Genomic DNA, 15,875 nt, shown 5'->3' on the forward strand with positions numbered 1-15,875 from the left:
CTAACCCATGTGATCTTCGTGAAAGTTAAAGGTGTGACTCAAAAAATATTTGAAAGTCAGCCTCAAACTTGAGTAGACTTTGACTGCAGAGTCTTATTTGCAATTTTTATCACCAAAAACAAATTAATTAATTGAAGTGTAAAATGCATTTCAACCTTTAAAGTAGTTCCAAATGTCCCTTTTGTTTAAAAAAATTTATGATTGTAACTGTGGTTTGACAGCATATGTTCCATGTTTTTTTTTATTTCATTGTGCATGATCGTGCATAAAATTTTCAATCACAACTCCGACTACAGCTGGAAGCTTTTGTCAAACTATTTGAGGCTCTTGCCAATGACGCCTTGACAGAATTACTTAGGCAAATTTCAATTCCCCCCTTCCTTTTGAATTTGTTTGATCTGTCTTAAAGTACAGATCTATGAAAGGGCAACCAGATACTGATGCATCACCTGAAAGCTGAATGACCAGAACCATTTATAAATACAAATAACTTGATCTTACATTTGTTGTAGGTTTGTTAGAGCAGGTCTGAGCCAAATGGAACACCAACAATTGTTTTTGTTTGTTGTTTTTAAATTGTAGCATCTACATCTAATGTTAATGTTTGTTAGGGTTTTGCTTTACTGTTGTTAAAGCTACCAAGAAGCATATTTCGTTTGGCATATTTCCGACGGTCTGGCTCAAGCTCTGGTGTTGTCAGCAGCAGAGTGTGGGTTCAAATCATGGTCATGACACTTGTGCCCTTGAGCAAGGCACTAATTCATAATTGCTTTTTAAAAACTTTGGAATGTAGTGCATGCTGCTCTACCAGCCAGGCTCTTATTGGATAATACCCGTGCCTACATCCGGATGGACTGCGAAGGGGGTTACCCTGTTTCAGCCCCAGGGGTCGATTTCACAAAGAGTTAGGACTCGTCTTATCTCGAGTTAGGACGAGTAACTCGTCCTAACTTAGGATTAATCTTATGGTCTGCATGCTACAGTGCAGGGTTGGGACTCGTCTTAAGTCCTAAGATTGGTCTTAAGTTAGGAAGAGTTTTGTGAAACGGACGGCAGGAGTATGCGACAGCTTGCCCCGGTGACAATTGATTTGGGTCAACAGCCCACATCAACCAATACAGCCCTCACCTTGAAGTGGCCGTTTGGCCTGAGGATTTGGGCAACCTCTCATAAAATGGTTTTAAAATTCTTTAACAACATCAACATTTTAAAATTTTTGTTGCTTTGGGTAGCAAGAAAATTTGAAGAAAGGTTAAAATGGATGATCCTGGAAATCCACCAGGAATAGCAGACTTAACCAAAATCACTAGAACATGTTCACACTCTTGTACATCTATAGAGCTTTTCTAGAAGCTTCCGCTGTTTCAGCTGTGGCAACAAATTGAACCTCATATGGATGTAAGATTATACGTAGGAATAACATGGACGGTAGGGGGATAATATGCATGGTTTTGACTACATCCTGCACTAGAGGGAAAACGAGTCTGAATGGTGTTGGTTGACAGCAAATACAGACAGAGATTTTGATGTTTTTTTGGGAAGCTATTTTTATCCTACTTTCTCAATTTGTCCTCTTTAATTCATACCATGCTCATTATACCACAACTATAAGAGCTTCTTCCATTTGTTATGGTCATAGATCATTTTCTTATGCTGCTACATTTCTTTGGATTAGTCTTCCTGTGCATATCCGCCAGGCACTAGTGCATATCCATTAGTTCTTTACACTGTTTTAAGTCTCTGTTAAAAAGTCATTCGTTTAAAATAGCTTATTTGTAATCTGCTTACTTATAATCTATTTTTGACTTGTTGTATATTTTATTGTTCTCCTTATGAGCTTAGAGGCTTTTGCATTAGGTGCTTTACAAATATCTTTATTATTATCATTAATATATAGTAGAAATGACATTGATCTTTTCTCCATTCTTTAACATGCTCTTTTCCTTTTGTACACAAGTCCCCCCCCTTAAATTCCTCTAATCAATGTCTAAGATTCCCTGAACACAATGAAGGAGGGGAGGGGGATGCACTATGCGATAAATCAAGCACAAAATGCTTTAATTTGCTGTACACATTATACCTGTTTTCCCTGTATGTTGTTGAACACCATAGGAAAACCGTTTTTCTTTTTTCTTTTCTTCTTGTCCTTCTAGTTGTAAGTTTTCTTTATCGAGATATATATATTATAATTGTAAATGTAGTTGTAGTTTTAATTCTCATAGTGATTCTAATTCAAATACTAATTCTACTTCTATAATTAATGATATTGATTGTCCATTCATGAAAAAATTTCATACATTACTTTAAAGAAAATGTTTTGGAGGACAAGCTGGATTAAAATGATGCTCCATTTAAAATGCAATATTCTGACACATTTTCCACCGTCGATTCCATCATTGAACTGACAAATGACGAATCCTCCCTTACTCATTATCTTCCTCCACTCAGGTGGTGAGAAACACACAGGCGGAGGTCGTGAATCTGGCAGCGATGCGTGGAAACAGTACATGAGACGCTCAACGTGGTAAGTCATTATTATTCATCCCTACCCCGTTGGTCATGATGGGGCCAATGATCTTCTGCTACAGGGGGGCGGACAAGGTTGATGACTCTAACAATCAGTGCATGACATGACCAATGACCCTGAGAATGCCATCAGCATGCATTGAGGTTTGATATGGGCTCAGATGCCATGAACTTGCATAAGCCTTTTTGAGATATGGTGGACACAATGCTACTATACAAATATTGACTGCTTCGAGTGCTATGGTTAAAACTATGACTCTCAAGGTGATCCCCGGAGCGTTCTATTTTCCCGAGGCGAAGCCGAGGGAAAATAGAACGCTACGGGGATCACCGAGGGAGTCATAGTTTTTAACCATTGCACGAGTAAAAGCAGTCGATATTTGTTTTATAACACCCCAAACATTTCTAAGTACTGTCTATTATTATTAAGTTACAGACCTGAATGCTACAATCCACGGACGACGCGAATACAGATTGCAAACACTTTTACTGTGCTGCATGTAGTGTCGTGCAATCCGAAATGGTTACAGACTATTAGTTTATCATCCTCGTACACGCAACGGACGTCTGGGTACTGCACGCTGTGTGCTAGTCTTCGGACTAGCGCATGGCAAACGACGCACTATCACACGGCCGTCGTCTAGCAAAACTAAGACATGTCATGTGACGCGCTCTAAACCAATGAGCAGGCAGAATACTTGCAAGGGGTGTTATAAAACACTATTTAGTTTGGGTAAATTTGTGCGTATTGACCATAGAAATAGAACGTGTGTTATTCAGTGAAGTGCGCATTTTAGGTGACGCAGCATTTACACGTAAACCTAATGACCACAAACATGGTGAGCTTGGCATCAGTCACGACGTGTGACGCGCGTATCACGTCCGCCATATCTCAAAAAGGCTTATTGAGGTTTGGTTGGGGCTTGGGTTACAGATAGCAGACAACTTTGTGGCGTGTCATGGCCTAGCGGTTAAAAGCACTTGATTCAAGCTCTGGTGTTTGATCAGCAGAGTGTGGGTTTGATTCCCGGTTGTGACACTTGTGTTCTTCAGCGAGACACTTAAGCATGATTGCTCGAAAAAGTTGGGAAGGTAGTACTTTCTGCTCTACAGGCTTTTGATGGATGATACCCAAGCCTAAATCCATATGGACTGTTAAGGGGGTAATACTGTTTCGGCCCCAGGAGTAGGTGGCAACGGCCCCTGGAAAAATGTTAAGTTGCTGTAGCCCACACCTTGAAGTGACCTTCAGGCCTTGTGTGTCTGGCGACTTGCATAAAACAAATAAAAATCATGGGGTTGTAAGACCTATAGGCTGGGGTGTTCTTGAGCAGGGCAGTTCAGCTGATAATTTCTCTCTAACCACCCATTAGACTTGATTCAATTCCCATTCTCATGTGAGAGATCCCTAAGCATATCATGCCAATTTACTTTGCCACAACCCGTGGCATACAGTACAGTGTGCGCTCGCCATCAAAATGTGGTCATGAGAATGCGGAACAGCTTGGGGAATGCAGAGCATCACAAAACAGTGTTTTTCTTATGGGGATGGCATGGGATTGGGACTTGAGTCAAGTCTAACCACCCATAGGTCAATCAGTAAGCTGATTGAGAGAGTGCAGTGGCTCATCATGTTTGAATAGCTGCCAATTGTAAGTTAGCACAGGGTTGTTGTATGAGCTGTTCTAGAGTTGAAGATTCCATTCATTGGATGGATGGAAAAGTCAAAGATATTGGATGATGATATCATATACAGCAATCTTTGGGGATTAAATCACACTGTTTAGTCAAGAAATGTCATTCAAGACCAGGTATGGGATACCTATCTAAGATCAAATATACGTTCAGCCAGTCTTTGTGCTCTTGACTGATCGTTAGTGTTATTAGAGATGATGTTTGCCTTACTTAAATTGATAATATTGCAAAGTTTGAGACTGTGTGTATGGCTGTCGACACCTACTTGTAGTAACCTCAAACCTGTTTTCTGATATTGTTTTTGGACAAGTTTATTATTGATATGCCATTATAGAACCTTCTTTGTAGGCTGTCTTATTAATTAAGAATGAGCCGGAAACTTTGTAGTAGCCATAACTTTTTTACCGGTATTTTATTCTTTAAATAGTCTTTTAAATAGTCTTAATGAAGTAAAAAAGGCTGCGTTTGAGTTGTTTTACATGGCCGTGAGGTTGGCTTGAGCATCATCGTTGAAGAAAGACAAACAAAGTGACGTATCCCTTGCCACATCTTAAGTCAGAGCATCCAACTTGGCATTTACAAAAAGACAAGTCTTTACAGTCTCCCCCAACACGTGTATCAAATGTTAGTTTAGTTCATGGGACAAACCCATACCTCATTTTCTGGCTGCAGGTGTCTCCGTTATATGTAATGGATGTCATGCACCGAATTCTTCACCCATGCCTAGCAAGGGACAGCGAACACCCATACTGAACTATCATAAAAGCTTGCTGAGATTGACTGCATGTTGATGCACCGCTGTTTTTATTTAGTCTGTAAACTCTGTCCAGCTCGAGTTATGGTATGCTTTCAGCTCGAGTTCTGGTACAGAGTATGCCTTCAGCGTTACTGTCTCTGTCTTTCAGGATATCTATGTGTGTTTGCCCTGGATTGAAGTACATTGTTATTGGACTTCATGTTCCTAACATTTATTAGGAATCACAAAATGTGCTTCAGGAGTCTTCAAACAAAGCACGACGTGACATTTCCTGCCTATATGAGATAGTAGGTATTTAGGTGAAGCATGTGCAATCCAAGAGTCAAGTTCAGGCAGTTCCATGCACTTATTGTTAAAAGTATTAAATATTTTGTACCCCCCCCCCCCGAGATATACCATGTATAGTGCCTCTGAATGGCTTTTGCGGCCATTTTGAAAAGTTGACACCTTTCACATAGCACTGCTTGAAAGTTTTTGATGTAACATGTCTGTTTTTTTAAGGTTTTTTTTATAGTCCATATACGTGTATATTAAGTTTGCGAAGTCAAATTGGGGTTAAAAAAGATTGTTGATTGTATCAAACTTTAGGGTTTCACGTAAAAAAAAAAAATTAAAAAAATGCAATTGTTTCCAAAATGGTGAAAACTTTGCATAAGGATAACACCTAACTCGGGAAGTAAAGGTCCCAAATCTTCTTTTTGGTGTTTAATAATGTTAAAGGTTTACCAAACTGTTTTAGGGAACAGAAACAGTTTATGGATTTGAGTTTTGTGTCACTCTGTAGAGAATTTCCCCATAGAACATTAAAGTGCAGCGTGTGCTTTCAGGTTAACTGGAGATTACAGCTTTCAAATGCTGAAGGGTACAGTTTATAATTAGACAGATGGCATTGTTGGGAATAATAAATCATTCTACATTCAGCATGTTCAGGGAATCATGTTGGCTGGCTTCGCATGTTTTTTCCCCTGCATTTTACGTCTGTATACCCGGTTCAATTCCCACCTCGGGTAAATCCCAGCTCGGACCCGTGGCTTTGATTTTGATTTTGGTTTCCAGTCTCTATCTGATCATTCAGATTTTCCCTTATGTGACTTTCCTTTGACATTTATTACTGAACATTTCTGGTCATCTCTGATTAATCAAGTTGTTTTCGATTTCAGTGAATGTTTCAGTGTGTTTGTGGAATTAGGTTGGTCCACATGTTTCTTTCCCTGCCTTTCACCTCTGTTTACCCTTGTTTAAATCCCACCTGTGACTTGTAGCTTTGAATGCGAGTTAGGTTTTCAGTCTCCACCTGAACATTCAGAATTTTCCCGATGCAACTTTCCTCGACATCTATTACTGAACATTTCTGTGTCATGTCCTATTAATCTAGTTATTTTTCGCTTTTGCTGTTTTTGGAAAACAATAAGTAGGCCCAATGTTCAGATTGGATGTTTTGCTTGTTTGCTTTACAGAATAAAAGATAGGAATGGGGTACTTGGTTTGCATCGAGGAATGTCAATGAATTTTTTGTTTTTGTTGGAGTAGGACGCAAGGTTCAAAGAGTTGGTTGCATGACTTTTGTTTGATGACGGGGATAAACCCGTGTAAGAGTGGCACATGTTAAAGTGGGATGTTGCCTTCGGATTGGGCGGTTTGGGCTATACAAAGCGTTTGTTTTGAAACTAACATTGTATGATTTCTTTTTTTTAAGTAGAATATAATAAATCACATAAATATCCCTTGAAACTTTTATCTGTTATTTGTGCAATTTCATGACGTAACATGGGTCGGGTATTTCGTTGACAGCACAAAAAGACGGATAGTTTGTTCCGATAGTTGTATTCCACTGATCTGTTTTTGTTGGTGCAAGAACGATTCTTGAAACAGATTATGAGCAACTCCAAACGGCAACATTTGTTGCGTTTTTTTTTAAAGCAATTTGCTCTTTTGTATTTCTCTCACTGAGAGCCAATCTTGAAATGTAGGCTACACACTGGACAACACTTAGCTGTTTTTTGTTTTCATTTCTAGTTGGTGCAAGTGAAACTGTTAGTAGAGTATAAAAGAGAATGAAAAAGAAAGGAATCTTCAGCTGAAACAAAGTTCCCCGTATTCTGCCTACTTCTCAACAACAAGTATTTAGTGTCCATACTTGAGGGATTTGTAACAATGGTGGGTCAGTTGTGTAACGTTAATGAGGTGTCGTCTACATAGCTTTTAAGGAGATACCAGCTATAATTATCCACGCTTAGTATCTTTTTTTGAAATAGATCGCATTCATCTCTGATGCTGTCTGATACGATGATCCTACTTATTTTCCGAGATTACTGTTGGCCAGGGTTTGTAGCGATGTAATACTGAGTTGGCATTTGCAGATTTGTGGACACTAGATCCATTAAGGACGGCCAGTCTATCTGTAGGGAGTAACTTGAATTCTAAAACTCCTCAATCGGCAGGGGACGGTTGACTACGTGACTGTGAGAGAGTGTGGCTCTTGAAAGTTACTCCGGTAATTTACTGTAGAGTTTGTGAATATCATGGGTTAGACCAGTTACTATACTTTGAAATATATATATTTTGTTCACTATTGTTTCGGTGCTTTTTTAGACAACCTGTAAATAGTTTTGTGTTCTTTGTGTTGTGTTCCCCCCCCCCCCCCCGATCGTTGACTTGGTATTTTGATTTGCTTCGGTGCTTTTTTAGACAACCTGTAAATAGTTTTGTGTTCTTTGTGTTGTGTTCCCCCCCCCCGATCGTTGACTTGGTATTTTGATTTGCTTGGGGAGGGAGTAGATGGGTGTGGGGTGGAATATTGCTAATATTATTAACTTATTTGTGCAGTATCAATAGTGCTTTATCTTGGGGTGTAATAAAAACTTGCAGACAGTTTTACAAAGTTCTGTGGCGCATTTAGCAGCCATTGCCGGAAACACAATTTGCAAACTCTTTCTTCTCTTATAGTGGTAATGGGCTCTTCCATGTGCGTTACACAACACAGAAGACCTACGGCTTGACGTCCCATCCAAAGCACGGAGCAATGATGGTTAAGTGTTTTGCTTTAGGACACAACTTGTCAAGAGTGCTGGTCAGAAACACCAGAGCTTTTTGTCCAGTGGGCTTGACCGCTTGGCCACAACATGCCGTGAAGTGGGCGACGGTTCAAGATTGGAAGCTTTGGGCTATAAAAGCGTTTGTTGTGAAATCAATATGATTGGAAAGATGTCTCAAAAATAGAATTTATAACGACCCACAGGGCCTCAAAAATGCGTGGTTTTCATTTTACTTCGTGAACTGTCACAGTTCGCCATTTGTGGAGTAAACAATTTGGTTCTACAAAATGATGGACCATGTAAGTTCATGAAGCAAAAGGCAAACCACACTATTGCGATGCCTATTTTTTATGGAATAATTATATTCTACTTTGTAAAACCTCTTTCCAACCGTATTGTAATCAAAAGCGTCGTCTGCTTACTTCTGACGCTTTTTATAGAACAAACTGCCAAATCCAAGGCAATTTGCCCTATTAATGCATACATATATTTGTTTTGTGTGGTAGTGTAGTAGAAGAGCTAGATCCGCTTGAATGTGTACCTCGTTACCAGTTTCTCTGTGTTTAAAATCACTGTTCGCAGCAGCTAAAAGGTTTAGTGCTGACTTGCTTTCTTAGATAATATCTTATGCATTACAAACTGTCTTTAAGATGAGTGAACATGAATGAATAATCAGTCTAACATTTTGAATAACACGAACCAATTCAAAATACATAACTGAGATTCTCATCTTTACTGCACCATATCTTCAAAACACTTTAATCATACAACGTGCAAATTATTGCCAGAGGCCTCTGTCTTGTCTTTTTCTGCCGAGAAACCATCTAGATATCTTATGTTCCCCATGGGTCTAATGAATTTGTTTTTTTTTTCACACGTTGAGCAGTTCATGAAGTTTATTCAGATTACTGGATAATGATTAAGCAAGATGGTTGTGCCCTCAGTCTTAGAGGCTTCTTTGTTACATGGAGGGTTAAGCTACTGTCACAACTGTACACCTCTGTTTTGTTAGATTGCCTGTGGCATTAAGATGTGCTTTACTAGGTCTGTGTTTGATTTCCTTGTAAGGAAGCTGTGTTACATGTAATGGACACTTTAAAGAAGCTGTGTTACAAGTAATGGGCGCTTTTAAGATATATTTTCGTACAGCAGGATAGGAAGATGCTGGCAGATATTCAAAACTATTTTGTGTGCTCAATTATATTTGAATCAGGCATGATGTTTTTCCTACTCTAGTCTGATTTCCGATTTTTCTACCTTTGGAAAAAATAGAAAAACTGTGATTAAAGGCAGTGGACACTATTGGTAATCACTCAAAGTAATTATTAGCACAAAACCTTACTTGGTAACAAGTAATTGGGAGAGGATGATAGTCTAAAACATTGTGATAAACGGCTCTCTCTGAAGTAACGTAGTTGAGAAAGAAGTAGTTTTACACGAATTTGGTTTTGAGACCTCAGAATTAGAATTTGAGGTCTCAAGATCAAGCATATGAGTGCACTCAATTTCGTGTGACAAGGGTGTTTTTCTTTCATTATCTCGCAACTTCGATGACCAATTGAGCTCAAATTTCCATATGCATATGCATATGTTGAGATACACCAAGTGAGAAGATTGGTCTTTGACAATTACCAATAGTGTGCATTGTCTGAATAAAAAGATATACTTGTTTGTTTAGCACTATTTGCGCAGCTCAAAGGAGTGCACTCCCGGACAAGTTACAGTAAAAAAGTATGTTTGGTATCGACTGTATTACTGTCCAGTCATATCAATTTGCATCAGGATGCTGAAACTAATACCCCTGATGGGAGGGTAATCTCAAATCTTCACTTGAAGGCAAAGGGAGAAAATAGGTCATTGCTCCTTCGTTGCAGACAGAATGAAATGTAACTGCTTTTTTTATAAGCGTTTTTAAGTGGAGCTTAGAATTGAGTTTCGCAAAGCTGAAAAGAGAGTTGTCGTGTATTTTTCCCTAGAGGGTGTACTATTTTTACAAGTTTTACTCTGCAACTTGGAGAAAGCTATAGGAGAAAGAAGTTTTCGCTTTTGTTTTATTCAATTTTTCCCTGGAGGGAGAATACTATTTTTACTAGTTTTACTCTGTTGCCCTTTTGAGAAAGCTTTTGCCCCATCTTGGAGAAAGCTAGAAGAAATCTCTATAAGAGATTATGGGAAAAAGAAAACCACCAACAACTGTTCAAATTTGCGAAGTTGTTGGTCCTGTGTTGTTGGGCACGTAAAAGAACCCAATACACTTGTCGTATAAAGAGAAGGGATTCGCTCCGGTGTCCCTGGTTTGATTGGCAGCATATTGCGACAGAGCACCATGTAAACCATTACACGGTGCTATGTGAGAGGAGTAGGTTTCGTAATTCAAAGCAAACATAGTCCCTCATACCTTGTAGGAAATTACTGTATTTTAAAGCACATGTGACGGATATACACCCTATATAATGAACCACTATTAATATTATGTATTTAATAACTTACCACCAAACCAACTAAAAAATATCACTAGTACAATCATTTGACGTAGAACCAGAAACCCAGAATGATTGTAGTTGACCTAAAAACCTCTCTCTACAAAACCTTGCCAATCAATTCCCCCACCTTTAAGGTTCAGTTGAGTTAGATCTAATAACATCATCTTCAAATGTGATCAGGTGAAATCAGAAGATGGAAAAACATCCCTTCCCCCTTTTTGCGGTACTTGTTATAACTCATGATATCTAAATGTCAAACATCCACCACTGTGGTCAAACTTTAATAAGTGCGATATTTTTATGTCTGTTTACTCTACGTCGAAGCCCCATTGGACACAATTTAATTTCTATGCCAGTGGAAATGTATTAAATTTTTTGCTTCCGTTTTTGAAGGCGAACTCTTCCGAGAAGATGTTTTGCTCCCTGGATTGAACAGACTGTAAAGCTCGAAATAAAATAATTTTGTTATAATTTTGTTTATAAAGATTTTATATGACATTTGCTCCCAGAAAGAAGGGGATGGACTGTCAGTTTGTATTTGTTTATCACACTTTGAAACTGCGTTTTGATAGTTCCTATTTAAAAACAGTGGACACTATTGGTAATTGTCAATGACCAGTCTTCTCACTTAATGTATCTCAAAATATGCATTAAATAATAACAAACCTGTGAAAATTTGAGCTCAATTGGTCGTCAAAGTTGCAAGATGATAATGATAGAAAAAACACCCTTGTCATACGAAGTTGGGTCAGTGCTTTTAGATGCTTGATTTCGGGGCCTCAAAGTCTAATTCTGAGGTCTCAAAATCAACTTCGTGGAAAACTACTCCTTTCTCGAAATTTACGTTACTTCAGAGGGAGCAGTTTCTCATAATGTTTTATAATATCAATATCTCTCCTTTACTCGTTACCAAGTAAGGTTTGATGCTTATAGATTTTTTTAGTAGTTACAAATAGTGTCCACTGCCTTTAAAGCTGGAAAAATAGTGTTTTTTATTTGTTTTTCTATAAAGATTTAAAATGACATGTCAGCTTGTGATCAAACTTTGAAACCGCGTTTTGATAGTTCATATACGAACGGTGCCATTATATAGCTTAGAAATTGCTTCTTTATGTTGTGGCTCACTTTAAAGTAGCCCTTTAACATAAGCGACTCATGTTTGTCTTTTCCCCTGGAGTAGTTTTTCGTTTGTGACTGCTGTGCTATATTTACCATGTTTCAAGCTCACTTCCATTTCTACTTGTCACTGTCGACAAATTAAATCTTATTTTCTTGCTTGCCGTGGGTGATATATATTTATTTGCTTTTTGCTGTCAATATATGCAGGGCTTGTCTTTCTGTAAGATTCATTAAGCTCCATTTTATATGAAGTTGCTGTCATTTTTAATTTATCAGTGTTTAGATGCGTGGAATGTATTCTTGTTTTAGGGAGTCTTTTGTTAAAATTTACATTTAAGGAAAACGGATAAGATGTAGAGAATGCTGTTATTTGGAAGGTTCTTGCTAAATGGTCTTGATCCATTCTCTTTCGGTTGTGGTATCGCAAGTTTGTAGCACCAATTTACATTCCCACAAGGAAGTTCCTTTTACTGAAGGTAATATGCTGTGCCCCTTCAAAAGCGAAGTTCAAAGCCCTGTCGTGTATGGGAATTAGTCTGATGCAATCATTTAGTGGTCATTACTCAGGCTTTGTTTGCCTGAAATTATTATAACAACCTTTAAGGTTTGGTTCGTGGTATCATCCCTCGCCGTCCACCTCTAGGACTCAGGGTCGTTTCACGCTCGGGGAACTACAGGGATTGGGTTTTCAGTCACTACCGACTGCGTTGGATCTCCCTGGAATGAAGTCTCTAGGGTTTTCCTCCCACATATAAAACTGAAACTTCCTTCCTTGTGTTCTCTTCATTGGTTTCTTGGCTAGTGCTGTGGTTAAAGATGCTTTGTCAGATGTTTGGCCCCAAACAATAAAAAATAGATTTTGATTTATTTCACTGCTACTAATAATTGGCGGACTTTTTCGAGCAATGGCTCCAATGAAAGCTTGTAACTTTCTCGACCTCTATCAAAATACCTATTGAATTTTAAATCAAAATGTTTGGGTCAAATCGGCCAAAAATCTGACATAGCATCTTTAAGTTCGCTTTTCAATGATTTCTTGGCTTCATAATCAGAATAACGGGGAAAAAACGAAATGAAGCAATCAAAATAAGAAATTTCGTCTCATTCAAATACTTGGAAGTATTTGGTGTTGTGTTTCAACTGGAGATCCAATTATTATGTGAGGAATATTTTGGTTAATCCAATGCAGATTTATTTTCTTAAACAGTTTGTCTTCTTCTATGCTTTACAACAATGTCCCTTTGCAGGTTTGTCAATTTATAAATTGTCACCTATTGTCAAAATGGTTTCTATTCTGTAAAATTACAGCATTGCCCAAAAAATCTCTATATATATATATAGAGTCCCCATACCGTATATAAAAAAAAGTACAGTACATTTTCAGTCAAATTCTCTGTCAATATAGATCCTGATGTTTTGCCTATACCTCTCTCTTCATACCCTGTCTATCTATAGTACCATCAACTACGGAGATGACCTACCGCTCGCCCAAGGCATCAAGTTCCAGTGAATTGAGTTAAGTATTCAGATCCTATGAGCAGAGATCATCCCGAAGGGATTTGGGTAAGATCTGGACTGGTTTAGCGGGGATTCTGACTGAAGACTCAACTGACCTAAATCATGTGGAAGGAAATAAATATATTTTATTTGATCTTTTTTTTGGTACTGACAGAAACAACCACGAATAAGTATTGTACCCTTTAGTAAAGCAGTTCAATATGTCATCATGAAGAATTAATGATACAAAACAAAGTACACTTTGTCTTTTCTTATACCAGTTGCCAATTTATAAGCTGATTTACTAAGCAAGAATAATGACATGAAATCAGTAGAAGCAAAGTGAATTACAGGACAATTTGGTAGTTACTGGTTCATTAATCAACAAGGTACAACTTAAGCAAGTTATTTGGCATATTAGTGCCTAGTGTCCTTGACAGACATGTTCTTTGTTAGGATTTTCATGATTCCCTAAGTTGTCAGTGACCTCACTTCACCCTCATATTTCTTAAGATGCATGCAAATTTTCGGCACAAAATAACTGACCGTATATTCTAGAGGCTTCATGGGCAGTCCCAAGCCTTCTCATGCGTTTGACACCCCTGTTGTGAGACCAGTTTGAGTTTCCTGTCAGAATTACAAATATGCCTAGTTTTATATAGGCAAAGGCGTGAAGTGTAACCACTGCACAATGAGGCCATGTAATTATGTATTCTAAAGATCTTTCTTGGTGACACTTTCACACGTTTAGTTCAGTTTCTTTTTATGTTTTCTGTTCAGTACAAACACAGAAATATTTGCACCATTAAAGTGATGATGCGTGTTTTTGTGTTGTTTCATTGTTTTACTACCTGCTTGAAATAATTCTTTGCCGTTTTTAATTTGCGTAAAAAGTTTTTTTTTTAAGCGACTATTTTTTCTTTATCCCTATATTTAAAGGAGACTAGATTTGATACTACAAAGTTCTGCAGTTCAACTGTGTTATTCTGAAATAATGTTTCTGCAAATTACAGGAAAGTTTGTCATCACATGCGCATAAAAGAGCTATATACCCTAGACTTCCTTCACGTACGATTTGAACACACAATGGAAGAAAACCTTCAATATGTAATTTTATGGAGATTCCACCATTTTTTTGTATCAACTTGATTTGAATAAATCTTGTTCAGCTGTTACTTTTGTAACTCTTAAATTTATTATGTTTCCCGCAATGACAAGTGCAGTATTTTGCCTGCCAGAAAGGCCCTGAAAGTTACAAGGTCAGTGCTCATTTTAAAACAAAGGCTGTATTGTTTAAATTGTTTAGCATAAAAGAGAATACTTTTATATAACGAATAATAACAGCCGTGTGCTATTTTTCTTGACTATATGAGGTTAAAACCGCATAAATTGTGTAAGTAAATTAGCTGCGGTTTCATTTATTGTGTTAGTATTCAATTTTATTTTGTTGTATTAAAACGTATTCTATTAACTATCAAAAAAGAAAACTACGCTACTTTAAAGAGCTCTGTACAATGTTAACTTGCATCCGATTATGTTTCGCGTGAACGTCTCAAATAAACATTCATTGAAACAAGTTTCCAGTCCTTTGTTTTATTCAAGTTGTATATTCAGTGAAAATAAAAGACTGCTTCTGAACACTGTAGTCGAGTGTTTTTTCAAATGGTGTTTGAAGCTTTGCATGGTTTAAACAATAAAAAGCAACTATAAATACAACCTTGTTTTGATCCTTATGTTTTGATCCTTGTTTTGATCCTTGTTTTGATCCTTGTTTTGATCCTTGTTTTGATCCTTGTTTTGATCCTTGTTTCGATCCTTATGTTTTGATCCTTGTTTTGATCCTTGTTTTGATCCGTATAATATCCTTTTTTCGGAGTGTTGGCTCCTATTGAAACGAGCCGGAGTGGTCTTGACGTTTCGAACAGTATACTCAGGAGTGTCTTCAGGAGTGTGTTACAGTTGAGTATCAAGTACTGCACTATGGTGGATGGGGTAGTATAGGCCCATTCAAGATGAGTACTTGGGTGGTTGAGACCACATTTTGACAGATTTATGCTTGATGCATTATGTTGGGATACACCAAGTGAGAATACTGGCCTTTGAGGTGTCTAGTTGCCTTTAAAATTGCTGTTAGGGTGAGGTATGGTGTATCGGGCTGTATTGATATGGCATTCTATGTGATATTGGAGTAGGAGGGGGGGGGGCTTGTTTTGATCACGGACATAATCTGTTTTTGATTCGTAGCGATTATGTGCAAAGTGATGTTCAGCTGACATTACTGTAGACAGTTGCCATGCCTTTATATTATGTTGTTTTGTTGTTTTCCTATGCGAAAACCTTTTCCACCCTACGAATCTTTCAAATCCCCCAGAAAGAGTTTAATCTAATGTCAGAATCGGGAAGTGTCACAACATTCTTCGTGTCTTGTACGAAGGATATCATTCCACGATTATGATCTCACTGAGGTCCTTCATGGGACACAGATCCATGCGACCTATGTGGATCAAAGTATGATGGACTCTGGTTATACTTCAGAGAGAATCCACGGGGAAGGGTGATTACCATTGCAAGTTGGGACAGACGCCTCGCACGCAGGATGGCTGGGAGGTTACTGAACTGAAGAACCATCATCGTTGTTTTCAACATGTGTGGAATGTTTTCGTTCAATGCAAATCTTACCCTGGGGAATCTGTAATTTAGATACCTGACATTAAGACATGGGAATCGGATAAGATGTTGCTCAGTTTAGCAAGACACCAATAC

At 38.0% G+C, this 15,875-nt stretch overlaps 1 protein-coding gene across 1 annotated transcript in view; it reads left to right on the forward strand.

Moving 5' to 3' along the window:
- The window catches only part of LOC139942021 (alpha-aminoadipic semialdehyde dehydrogenase-like), a 59,950-nt gene extending 45,262 nt beyond the window's left edge, over nt 1–14,688 (forward strand). The window contains exons 17-18 of the mRNA XM_071938688.1: nt 2,449–2,524; nt 13,071–14,688. Of these exons, the coding sequence (XP_071794789.1) occupies nt 2,449–2,524; nt 13,071–13,125 (131 nt within the window). The 3' untranslated portion in view covers nt 13,126–14,688. The remainder of the gene's footprint in view (nt 1–2,448; nt 2,525–13,070) is intronic.
- The last annotated feature ends 1,187 nt before the right edge of the window (nt 14,689–15,875 follow it).

Source organism: Asterias amurensis, chromosome 9 (assembly GCF_032118995.1).
Source record: "Asterias amurensis chromosome 9, ASM3211899v1".
NCBI classification, from domain to species: domain Eukaryota; kingdom Metazoa; phylum Echinodermata; class Asteroidea; order Forcipulatida; family Asteriidae; genus Asterias; species Asterias amurensis.